Source organism: Mchenga conophoros, linkage group LG12 (assembly GCF_057382185.1).
Source record: "Mchenga conophoros isolate Kocher_MC1m ecotype Shallow Benthic linkage group LG12, M_conophoros_male_GT1.1, whole genome shotgun sequence".
Classification (NCBI taxonomy): domain Eukaryota; kingdom Metazoa; phylum Chordata; class Actinopteri; order Cichliformes; family Cichlidae; genus Mchenga; species Mchenga conophoros.
Genome location: NC_140537.1, coordinates 34,485,121 through 34,498,171, shown reverse-complemented (window position 1 = coordinate 34,498,171; position 13,051 = coordinate 34,485,121). Strand labels below are relative to the sequence as shown.

The window sequence follows — 13,051 nt, the reverse complement described above, 5'->3', positions numbered from 1 at the left end:
TCTCCCATTTTTTTAAGATCTACTTGTTCCAAATTCTATTGGTTGGATCCAAATTTTACTCTGCATGTAGCAAAAACAAATAAAACAAAAAATAATCCTGCTGGTCGCTTAACAATCAACAGCGTCAATCCTTAGATTCATTCAATAAACTGCCAAAGCACTCTTTGAATGTGTACAGATGCCAGGGAGGAGGTGCAGGAGTCCTCTGCTTTCACTGATGTACCGTACTTCCAAGTGAAGACTGAAAACTTTTCACATCACATGACATTGTGACAGCCTTCTCACAGTCTTGGAGGTGGGTCCAAGCTGCAGCCTCTGGACCTGACAAATGAAGCCAACGGTCAAGTCACAAAGACTACATTTCCTCTAATGGCCAATTGAAGCTGCCTTCAAAAGTTATCCAAAGACTACCAGTTTAAATGGCCAGCGAAGTCTGAATTCCAGCTTCATATCTACTCACCCTATATATAAACCTACTTTTGTGTCCGCACTTTCCACAAACCCACCCATCACTTACAGTAACACATCCACTGACTACTTGAATTAATGAAACTACTGCCTTGCACACACCATTGTTGTCCTGTGTTGGTTTAAATGCATTTTGTTTCTCTTTTCGTTGAGCCTCTTGCTTGGATTCCTATTTGTCACAGCTCTGAAAGAGTAACTGGGAGACTCCAAACGCTGACTCCGAGATTATGCAATGAGCTGACTGACAGCAGACGGCCCAGTGCACAAAAACACTCAGAGTGATGCATTGGTGCTGCAGAGTGCTGTCTTTTTATGTAACAAACAAGCTTCAGCTGAGTTCCGACACCAGCTCACAGTGTTGCAGGTTACCTTTTTGGACTTGACGGTTTGGATTTCAGCCGTTTAAACCAACCTTGGGGACAGGCCAAAAGATGTTCTTTATGTATTCAGTAGTTTAACAGTGCTATATCTAAATATCCAACTATGTGAAAACATGCTAGGTCAACCAGAGACACACCTGCTAAAAAGAATCCTAATATCTCAGGATAATATCTCGTTAAATAGAAATTATTAAACCAAGCATGAAAAAAAAAAAAAAAAAAAGGTGTTTAAATGAAGTGTTTCTTCAGGGAGCTACTCTGTGGTTCACCTGAGTCTATTTAGAATATTTCATTTAAATTCTGCTGAAGTGTATGAAAACAGTATACCGGTAATATGTCACTGTGTTTCATTTCACACTGAAATGAAACAAAAGAAACTGTGTCCTTGTGAGTCCTGACAGGGTGCTGAAGCTGAAGAAAAACAGTTTTCCCTTCCTTGTTGCCCTGAGCTCGGCTGTGCTCTGCCTCTCTCCTGTTTGGCACAATCCATTTTTTTTTTACCTTTTTTGTGAAGGCTCAATCTTTCCCACTGTGAGTGAGAACCACTAAGGGACTCGCGCTTCTGTAATGGCAGCTCTTCAGTCCCAGCTCGCCTATCATTCATTTTTAATTTCCTTCCCATCTGTGGGCCGAGAACAAACAATGAAACCGCTGATGGCAAACGCCGGCGGCTCTTGAGCACGTTTCCCATCAAATTTGGTCACCTGAAATGAGATTTTATTTTTTTTATTTTTTCCACAGCTGGTTACACGAGATGAAATATCTGTTTGGTGACACATATTGGTTCACTTGTACAGCCAGAGTTGTTTAAAATATATCTATTCTGTTTAAAAGAAGGCTGACTCTTTTCTTATCAGAGTTGCAGGAATGCAGGATGACACAAAAGGACACCAAAGACGGAAATATCTTTTTTCGTCAATCCAAGCCAAACATTCTCAGTGGAAATCATCTCTCCTTGGCTATTTCCACAACACTTGACCCAGATCCATATCATCCCTTCTCCTTTTTTCTGCCCGTTTGCCTCTCAGCTTTCAGACCTCTTGCTGTATCATCCTCCAGTTTTCCCCAGACTGTCTTTTAGTTTAAGCTCAGGTTTACCTTCACATCCCTCCCCTCTTCCTTCCCTTTCAGCCTTCTGTAGTCATAAAAAGGTCAGATAAAAACAGGTGAGGCATCTTGCCGAAACAGGAGGCACAGATGAAGGTGGGTGGAGGGAGGGGGTGGAAGGGGAATGGAGGAGGAGTCAATACCTTCTTCCGTGGCGCTCTGCTCGTCCCTCATGGCTAAGGACGAGAGGGTGATCTTCAGCGTGAGATGGGGGTCTTTGGTGGTGCAGACCTGGATGGCCGCCTCGGGCACGCACGACCGCACCTCGTATTTGTCGTCGGTCATTGTCTGCAAAGCAAAACTGCACGATTAATTAAAAATCGAATCACAGTTGTAGCACTGACTCCTGCTGTTTGTAACAAGGCATCACTGCTCTACCTATTTGGAGACTGTTTTACCTCAAGCTCAGGGAACTAATGGTCAGATTTTATTGTTAAATTAAGAAAATAAGATGTAAAATATGAACGGACATACTTAGTTTTTACAGAGCTATTCGTATTTTCTCTTGTTTTATGAGAAGTCTCAGCCATGTGAAGAAACTCAAAGCAGCAGCTACATGCTGGGTGTTAAAAAGCACTGAATTTGATGAAGTTGCTCATACATTTATGTTATTCCTAATCTGCTGAATGCAACAGCTCATTACCATTTTTGGAAAATCTCCGGTTGGGTTGGTGTTTCCCCCTCCCCCCCCTCCCCCCCGAGTCCTTCATGTCACACAGCTGTCTCAAGATCCCAGAGTTTTTCCTCCCAGGAGCTTTCTGCTTTCTGTTTTTCAGCTTGTAGTCTGAGCTCAATTACTGCTTGAGTAGGCTTTGGTCATGTGCAGTTAAAAAGTATCAGTGGACAGGAAAAGAGGTGATGCTCTATACTTTTGCTTTAATTCGATTTTGAAATCATCAGCTTTCTTTTTTCATTGGCTTCCTAAACGAATCTCCGGCATGTTTTGTGATTTTTTTTTAAAGTAATTTCCTCTATTATGTTACACTTCCTGGTCTATTTACACTGTCAGTTTGTGATTATCTTCTCCGCCCTTGTTAGTACCAGCTCTGTATAATTTGCCTACCTTTGTTCAATCAGTCACCTCAGTATATATAACTCACGGCTTTCACCTTCCACTCGCCAGATGGTCTTGTTTTTTGGCTCAGGCTTTCTAGCTGGTTTCTGTTGTTCCTCTTGTTTTTCATTTTCCCTCGTGTATGACCTTTTGTTCCATTTCATGGAATATTTGTCTTGCTGTTTGTTTTCCTGTGTATGACCCCTGCCTCCTTTACATTAAAGATTTAGAGTTTGACTTTTTCCCTACTCCTAGTTGGACGTGACAAGACAGTGGCTGTATTTTTATTCTAATGGAGTCCATTATTTACAAAGTGAGCATCACATTTTATTCAGAAGCAAATGTTTGAGACAATAGACATTTTGAATAAACAGTCTATTTCCTGGTAGGAATTTGAACATTTTCATGAAATGTTGGGTTTACAGTGATTACAAGCAAGAAAAATATGTATGAATTATGAGCGAATTAAAAAAATTACTGTGTTAAAAAGAGAAACCCAGAGCGCCCCATCGGTGGGTGTCACATGACCTCTGTCGTATTGGTGGGATTAGTGTTTTTGTTAAGGCCCCAGGTCACTCCAATCCTCCCTGCTTGTGTAATTTAACAGTTTTTTATTCTGATTAGTCTGTGCAGACCTGTTCATTTTCCATGTCTTCCTCAGCTCCTGACTCCTCCTGTGTCCTGCCTTTGATTGGTCCAGCGAGCGGTCTGCCCCATTCCTCTTTGTTGTTTGGTACTTGATTAAAATTACTTAATTCCTTTACAAACATAGCAGGCATCAATAGAAAGGTTTGCGTGCTGTGGGTTTTCTCCCAGCGAGGTTTCAGTTTCAGTAAGCTGCTCATGTTTCTCTCTGTTTGAGGCAGAAAGCTGGATGAGGTACTAACTGTTACAAATTTTTCTACAAACACCAAGCTGTTAGATATCAGTCAGTCAGGTCAGTGACCTAAGGATTAAATTTTTTTCCTCTGGTAGCTTTTACGCTTTTATTACTCTGTGTCTTTGCGTTGTGTTGCAGCCAATCACATTGCACTCCCGCGTCTTTCCTTTATTGTGTGTGTTTGCTTTTATCTGTGGACTGTGAAACCTGCTCGGACTAGCTCACGAAACCTTCTGCCATCTGGTTAACGAATATTGCTCTCCCTTCACGTAGCAAAGTGGGGTTGTAACAGCTGTGAACATATATATCAGGAATTTACCTGTACATGAGTCATTATATTAAAACTAAATAATCCTGCTGACCTTATTATTGAACAGCCTCTGCCCATTTGCAACCATTCCTTTATTTAAATAACAGATTATCTTTTTATAATTTATGGAAATGCGTGTGAAAGATGACCTTTAGGCACTGAAAGAAATAATGGCAAAGCACATCTCAACAATGAAACACTAAGCAGGCCCATCAAGGCGGCAAAAGGCACAAACAGTTGTGTTTACATGCAGCTTTTCATCTCGAGTTTACACGCCTGTTATTGCCAGCCGGTTCCCAGCATGCCTCTTTTCTTTTATTCCACCCTTAAGATTGCTGTTACCTTCAGTGGCATGTTTTCAAGTGCTTTCTCTCTATCGCGTCTCTCTGAGAAATTACCCCATCAATCACCCCACTGCCTGCCAATCTGCCAGTTTGGCCCAGGAAACGAGAGCTTCAAATGGTTTCCTCCCTTGATGATAAAGCACGCATGGCAGCTTTGGCAGGTAATTAACTGAGATGAGGGGAAGAGGAAGAAATTTAGGCTCTGTGGATGACACTGCTGCTTTGTTAGCGACTGCAGTTGCTTGGGGAAACACTGCGTAGGGAGGCGATCTTCTGATGAAATTATTTGTACGACTCAGGAGCACAGAGCTCAGAGCTGGGATGCTTAAACTCGCTGAGCTCTCAGAGTGTCGGGATGCATCATATTCAAGTGAAATGAGCAAAAGCAGGGAAAGTCCCAGTGGCCAGAGGTGCAGGGGTGAGTTTACACTATAGAGTCTGGGCTTTGGATGTCTAAAGGAAACAGAATGGCAGACATAAATCAAGTACGATCTCAGCAGCAGCAGCAGTCACTTCCTTATATCATATCCACTTCAAATCATCTCCTCTGTACCCTCTCCTCTCCCATGGACTAAAAATAATCCTTTTCTGGTTTAAGAAAAAAGAAACACCGTCACCCAGACAGATGTCTATAAAAGTCTGTGCTCCATTCAGACTGCAGCGCTCCTCCGTTGGTTTGTGCTTAAATTTATTTTTAAATGTGCTGCTAAAGCTCTGCAGGAGTCTTAATTAGAGGTCTAAACAATGATTAAACGATTATTTGTTTTTGCATGGATTGGAATATCAATAACAACCCATTTTAAATATTAAAATTAATTAACCTAAGAACATGAAAATGATCTAATAAATTTAGGCTTTTATAAACAAGCCAAACGCAAGTGTGGTACAAAACCATGTAATCCTTCCTAGTTTTGAAAGCCTATCTTTGTTACACATCACAGTGAAGAGAAAGTATTTGGATTCTGGATTGAACGGAGTCTGAAACCTTGACTTTTATTTCTGCTTTTCTCCATTTACTGTCCACGGTTCATTAGAGTGCCTGCATCATTTTAAAAATCCAAATGAATATATTTTAAAACATAAATTTTTTTAATCAAGGCCTCAGTCACACCTGCGAAGAGACCAGTCACCACTGCATGTCAACCATTAGTCACTAGTGTACAGTGGAAAAATGTCTATCCTCTAACTGTGTGGCGAGTGGTCGTAAAGAAAGTGAGTCACAAAAAACCTGGTTGCTAACATTTTACATGATGACGGTCGGAGAGACCAAAGTGAAAAACAGTCTCCAAGATTTCCAATTAATATGAAGCATTAATTGAAGCACTCGCTCGGATGCACACAGAATTATTTGAACTGTCTATAAAGAAGTTGTTTTTTCTTTTCTTTTTTTTTTAATTACTTTAAACCTTTTTTAAGGGAAAGGCTTGATATTCATCGCAGCTGATGCATTTTATACACTATACATTACTGTCCCATTGAGCCACATGAGAGCTCCTCTACTGGTCTTATCATCATCATCATCATTATGAGCACGTCTGTTCTTCAATGTCACCAAACAACCTCTGTGGGTGTTGTTCCACTGAAGCTTGGATCATAAACACTTTTTAAAGCCTCAGCTGCGTGGCTCATTTTAAATGCGGAGTGCTGAACACCACAGTGGTGGAGGTGTGGCTGAGCGTACCTGGATCTGAAGGGGGAGGTTGGCGCTGATGGTGTAGAGCAGCAGTTTGGTGGGTTTCTCTCTGCACATTAGAACCAATTCCAGGTCCATGTCCCCTTTGATGAGGAGCCCTTTGGCTACCAGGCCGACACGCGTCACCCCACACAGCACCGATGCAGCATCCAGCCTGAGGGCAGATGGAAGGCAGCCAGCGTCAGATTATCCCACAGCCATGCAGAGAGTTTAGAGGTGATAACACACACACTGAAGCCAGAGAACGAGCCCTGGGCTGCTCAACAGGGTCTGATATTCCAAATGGATTAGCAACATTGAACAATGCTGAACAAGAATCTAGTGAACGATCTCTGCTGTCTGCAAAGGTAACGATCCTTTTTCTTTTTTTCTTTTTTTTTTTTTTTAAACAAATCTGAGCTAAAACAAATATTTCTCATGTATTTTTCCTCACTGGTTAGCTTTTTCACTAGTTTTTTAGGCCAATAAATATTTAAAAATTGTTTAACTTAAAAACAGAAAACATTGACAAGAACTTTTGTTAATGGTTCCTTAAATATGAAAAATAAGAGATAATAGTAGGAAATTATACGTTTGATTAGTTTCAAGGCTAATAAAAATACATTTTTTAAAAATGCTTTATGTGTAGTATATGTGGTATGAAGTATGCAATCAGAGTTTTGCAGCTCTTTCCATAAAAAAAATAAAAATGAAAGCATACCCATACCCAATCTAAATTTGGCCCATTTTATTATTGTTGGGTGCTTGGGATTTTTGTAATATGCAGGTCATTCCCACTTTTACTATATTTTTTAATGCCTGTGAAGCACACGGAAGCCAAACATTCCCATAGACTTCAGTACAACCAGAAGTATTTTTATAACCAGATGAGTCACCCCCTGCTGACCATTAAAGAGAATGCAGGCTTGGTGTATTTATATATTCAATCTGTGTATGTGCGTGTCACTTGCAGAAGTCCTGCAGATCGTGAATGACATGCTGAGCAAAGGGGCAGGTACCACGTGTACTTCACAAAGCTCCTTCAGGATCCCCTCCTCCCAAAGAAAAACAGTTCATGTGTGTACTAACATGTGTCTGTACTGACCTGCACCATCACATGAAAAACCAAAGATTTTCTTTAACCGTCCTGGTTCCCTTTTATTTGTATAAAACCAGCTCTGCACTAAATCTTCATATAGGTGTTTTGCTAATATAGAAGCTCTGTGTGGATGTTTAGGCTACAAGCCAAATGCAGTGAATTTATGACCGCTGTGCGTGTTTAATTGCCCAGTCATCACACCTCACTACCCGATGAAGATATACGACACAGTTTTATAACGGGAGCGAGCTGTGCACAGGAAACAGCTGAAGGTAAAAACATTCTTTAAAAACTAGAACAAGACATAAATTTATGTCATGTTACGCTCTGAAAACGCGTTCTTATAAAACTGAGCTGAAGTAAAATACTGCACGAACATAAAAGTCATGGTCACGGTACAAACATTAAAGAGCACTCGCCGTGGGACGTACTTTTTCTCAGCAGCATCTTCCTCCACCGTGTCATCCCCGGCCTCGTTATTGGTGGATGTCTTCCCTGAGGATTTGCTGAGGTCATCCATCCAATCAGAGACTTTCTTGAGGGCTCCCTCCACGGTAGACACCAGCGTCTGGACAGCCTCCAGCTCCTCAGGGGCTGGATAGATGCTGGCGTGCTTGGCCATGACGTGGCGGTCGTCGTTTGCAAACGACCGAAACGACCTCTGGAGAGAAAGAGAGAGAGAGAATTTTTTACTGTCTTTCCAGCTGGTGCTTACATCAGGCATGAATCACACAGAGAGAGCAGGTGGAGGGTCATAGTGAGATTCAAAGACATGGAGACAGGAAATATGTTCACTGATGGACTTAAATGGACTCAGACCCATGGCCTTTACAACTTGTGACCTTTGAGATGGTCTAGTTGATCTAACGTTATTAATCAGCATAAATATCACACCAGTGAGCACATAATGACCCAATGACTGAAAAGAGGCTGTAATGTTTTTTCTTTTTTCAGTAGAAAATGTTTTAAAATGAAAAACAAGACTTGAAGATACAGTTTAAAACATTCTCAGTTATAAATAACAGAAAGAGTTTCCTATTAAAACAAAACCACAGAGCAGAAAATTTTTTTTTGCTGATTTTCTGTCAACTGTGAGAGCATGTTTGACTCCATTTCCCTGACTGTGAATCCACATTTTTTTGTATTCACCAAACATCACGGATGAAATTAGCCCCTAGCCAACAGAGAGACACTGATTTCCACAGGCAGTGTTGGAGAGTGATGAATTTTATCAAACTGGTCTTGAGGTAGCTGAAAGCTCCTGAGAGCCAAAACAGTGGACTGAGCAGTGAGCAGGCTAGTTGGGAAACTTAGTCGGTCGTTGTTATCTCACAAGAAAGATTAAACAAAAATTCTAAAAACTAGAGCAGGGCGATATGGCCAAAAATATTTATCACGATATACATTTGAAAATTTGCGATAACGATATAACTGACGATATAATTGATGCGAGACAAAATACTCCACAACATTACTAGCGCAAAAAGACAACCTTCCATTAATTTTCACTTAAACAAGAAGCTGGTTTTTATGTACATTAAAGCTTTATAAAAATGTAACAGTGCAAATGCAAATTCCTTGCTGAAAGTTTAACCAAAAGGCATTTCCAGTAGAAATGGGCTGACATATCCTGAGCATAACCATGTATAATATCCACTGAAGTAAAAAAGAGGTGCTTTGCAACATTAAACTGTAGTGTGCAGTACGTATTTTTTGGACCATAAGGCACATTGAGCTAAACAAAGCAGTTAGATAAATCAAACTTTATTAAACTCATTCTTCTTGCTTCCTCCACTTCTGTACCATTGATTCATTAATGTTGAATTCTCTGGCAGCTGCTTTATTCCCATGTTGTTGCAGTATATTAATGACTAGCCTTGTATTGTGGATGGATTATCTCAGTTGTTCTCCTGACTGACGTTTGGTCCGTTTACAGCATCCTGCCATGCGATTGCATTTGTCTCTAACCATGAGGAACCTTAGTGTTCATCCTCCAGCTTCACTGTTTATGTTATGCTAACATAGCTGTGTCGCTAGCGATCACGTAGCACATCATTATATACCAGCTAGCCCAACTTCAGTAACCCTACAAACATCACTGCTGTTTAGTTTCCTGTCTTCATTTATGTTGGAAGTGATAGCAGAGCTGTACGTTTGATTTTTTTCAGAAATCTCTCAGTCAGAACATGCTATATCATGCTTAGGTAACTAGCGAAACTAGCGAGCTAACTTCCGCTAGCTTCCTGCTAACTTCTAACTCCGTTAAATGTAATAAATTTTGTTTTCATGGATGCCTGGAAGTTAAACTGAATTGTTACACCTGGTAAAGCAGCAATGCTGATCGTTTTATTAAAGATGAAAGAATTTAGACAGTTAACTCTCAGTGATGCTGCAGTGTTTGTTTGACCTGAAGTGTAATGAGTTTAGGACCCAGATTACTCCCAGATTTAAGAGCATCTTAGTCCGACAAATACAACAATAACGACGGCCGCTTGCATGTTCTGCAAAAAAATGTGCTTTGTTGTGTATCTGACGGACAAACACCAAACCAGTTCCACATCACTGAAGTTGCACCATTTTTACAAACCAATTCTGGTTCATCTGTTTCACTCAACAATCGGCCATGTGCGTATGAACACAAAGGCACTGCGCATGCGCGTTTTACTCATATTCTATCGCGATATTTCATTTTCCTATCGTTGCCTAACATTATACCGGTATTACCGTGAACGGTATAATATGGCCCAGCCCTACTAAAAACTGCTACAATAATTTGCAGAATAATATTTGATTGCAATAAATATGGCTGTCAGCTGACAGAGTGTGGAGTGCAGATTATAAGTCGTTGCCTCAAGTGCAGGAGTTTGAGTATCACAGCTTCTTCTGGAGGATGAGTCTAGAAAGGGAACGACAGACGCATTAACGTTGATGTGAAAAGAGCCAGGCTCAAAGCAAAGCTGTCAATTTACTGGTTGATCTTTGTTCTGACCCTCCTCTATGGTCACGAGCTGTGGTTAGTGACTGAAAGAAGGCTACAATCGACAGAAAAGAGCTTCCTTACTGGGGTCAGCTTAAGAGATGAGGTGAGAAGTTAATTCATTCAGCAGGGGTTTAAAGTAGAGGTCCTACTCCTCCACATAGAAAGAGGCCAGTTGAAGTGGTTAGGGTGCCTGCTTAAGCATATGATGCCTCTTGGATCTCTCCTAGATCAGGCATTTCAAGCATGTCCTACTGGGAACTCGTGAACCTGTGCAGACCCAGGACATGCCGGAGAGATAAAGTCTCTCGTCTGGCGTAGAAACACCTCAGTGTCTTCCTACATGTGCTTCACTCCTTAGCAGCCTGTGGTAAGCTTGCTTCTGTTCACAATCATTTATTTATTTTGACTAAACTTCAAAGAAACTGACTTCATTAAGATGACAACTTTCTTCCTTTCCAAAGTTAAGTCTAATATTGTTCAATCTGTGACTGATCGATTTTAGGTAATTGCGATCAAAACGTGATTTTTGCCATAATCAAGTAGCCACACTAGACGTATACATGTAAAGTTCATGAATGGACAGTGTTGGGTAACATCACACATTACACCCTTAATCACTAAACTAGTTGTTATTTACCTATGCAAGCTATTCAGTTAGCAGGATGGTTAGATAGAAAGAATTATATGTGTGCAACATTCACTCAAACTCAAGTCATTTAGAATAAGAATAAGAAGAACAGTGAGGTGTACAATATTTAAGGACAATTATTGCAACAACAACTTCTTATTGCATGGAGGGAAAAGCAAAACGTGACCGTAAACAAAGGAAAAACAATTTTAAAAAATAGATTAAGGGGAAAAAAGTCACTATTTAGATATTAATTAATACTAAACACCTCTCCCGCTAATGCACAACTTCCCCGCAGCACCTGCAGACAGGTAAGCACCGTGCCTTTTATGAGAAATTTTGTGAGGTCAGCAAAGCTCCCATTTTAACAGCACTCAGGTACTGAACAGTGTTTATAAATGGTAACATGGTCGGTGCACTTTACTGTTAGCATCACCGGCCTCAGCCGGTCCCAAGCTTGGATAAACAGGAAGATTGTGTCAAGAAGGGCCATCCAGCATAAAACCTGTGCCAGATCAAAAATGCTATCTGTTAACTTATCATTAAGGTAGCAGCTAGCAGCTATGGCTAATAATAAAATAATATTTATGTGAGAGTTGGCATCAAACATTATCAGTCCCTGTCTGTAACATTAATAGAACAGAATAATACAAGTGTTTGTGTCTAGAAACTGTAACACTACTCTTAAAAGCTCAGACTGAGGCTGTGAAAAGTCTAGCAGCAGCTGGACAAAAACAGTGTAGTCGACCTTACCAGCTCTGGTCAGCAATGAAAATATGGAGCCAAGTCACCAGAAACACAGCACCAAGTCAAAAAGCCTAAAATGTTTTTTTTTTTTTTATTAACTACCTACGAGAATCTGTCATATACATACATCTTAAAATTATGTTAATGTCTATATTTCTTTGCAGTACATTCGACAGATTAAAATTAGTGCCATCGTTTATGTTAATGCCTCTTTATTTTTGTTTTATAATTTTTTCCCGTCATATCAAAAAAATGTATCAAGTATTGAATATATTCCTGTGTATCTTCTAGTATTGGGTAATTAGCATCGTGACAACCCCAGTTAACATGTCGAAGCTCTACAAAAGCAACACGTTAACGTGGTCACAGGCAGGATTTATGATGCTAAAAGCCTGTAGCTGACTGCATGCAGACCCTAACCAAGAAGCCAAAGCTTAATTGACGACAGCAGAGGTGAACCGTCCTGTAGGACTCTGCATTTCTACACAACATCTGTTTGGTTATATCTGATTTTTTACTGACTTGGCTGTCAGCTTTTATTTAAACAGGCTACTAAAACCCTCCTTTTACTCTTATGTGGATAGAGATTTAAACAGATACATGGAGATATGAAAAGTTTAGTGTTATATATTACTGCAAAAATATAACAACTTACTTTCTTTACAGGGAAAACTAAGGAGTAATAACTACTGAATAACAGGAATCTTTTACAGGCTTCTACAGGCTCTGTCACGACAGTTGAGTTAGTGGAGCAACAATCTGCTCACCAACAACAACCCTGGAAATTGAGGTTCTCTTAACTCACTCCTCTGCCAGTGATGAGTGAAATTATTCAGTGCTGATGATCTGGATCATCACCAGGCTGTCAACAGAGTAATGATTCAAACTAAGAATGTGTTCTGTGCGTTCATTACTCTTTGTGTTCATTGTCCATTGCTTTTAAAGCCATAAATAGAGCATTTAATAAGCAAACTAACTGCTGATGTGGTTTACAGTAGATAAAATGCAGGACAGGTCCACCCACACAGTTTTATTTACTCATTTACAACCTGCTTCCCAAACAAGTAAAACAAAATGATCAGGACTATATAACACAACATGATGGTCACCTCAGACACTGCAGCCCCAACCATCTGCTGTTCAATCCTTTTGTTTACATGGGGCCGCCAATGAGAGCAATGTTGAGGGGGGCGGGGCTAAAACACAAATTTCTTCCAGACCAAAGCTGAACTGAAGGTAAAAACCAAGTCTGCAATTGCATATGTAGGAAGGGTCTTCCCAGAAACCTGGAGGCTTTTAAAGCAGCAGAATATTCTCTCTCTCTCTCTCGTTTTATGGCCATGTCACTAAAGTGCCAAATTTGATCAATGATTATAACAGAT

The 13,051-nt window shown here is 40.3% G+C and overlaps 1 protein-coding gene across 3 annotated transcripts in view; it reads right to left on the bottom strand.

Moving 5' to 3' along the window:
* The window catches only part of LOC146563096 (spermatid perinuclear RNA-binding protein-like), a 101,690-nt gene that overhangs the window by 39,840 nt on the left and 48,799 nt on the right, over positions 1-13,051 (bottom strand). For all 3 annotated transcript variants that reach the window (XM_085295480.1, XM_085295479.1, XM_085295481.1), the window contains 3 exons: positions 7,746-7,975; positions 6,225-6,390; positions 2,099-2,243 (listed from right to left, as the gene is read on the bottom strand). In XM_085295480.1, coding sequence (XP_085151606.1) covers positions 2,099-2,243; positions 6,225-6,390; positions 7,746-7,975 — 541 coding nt within the window. The remainder of the gene's footprint in view (positions 1-2,098; positions 2,244-6,224; positions 6,391-7,745; positions 7,976-13,051) is intronic.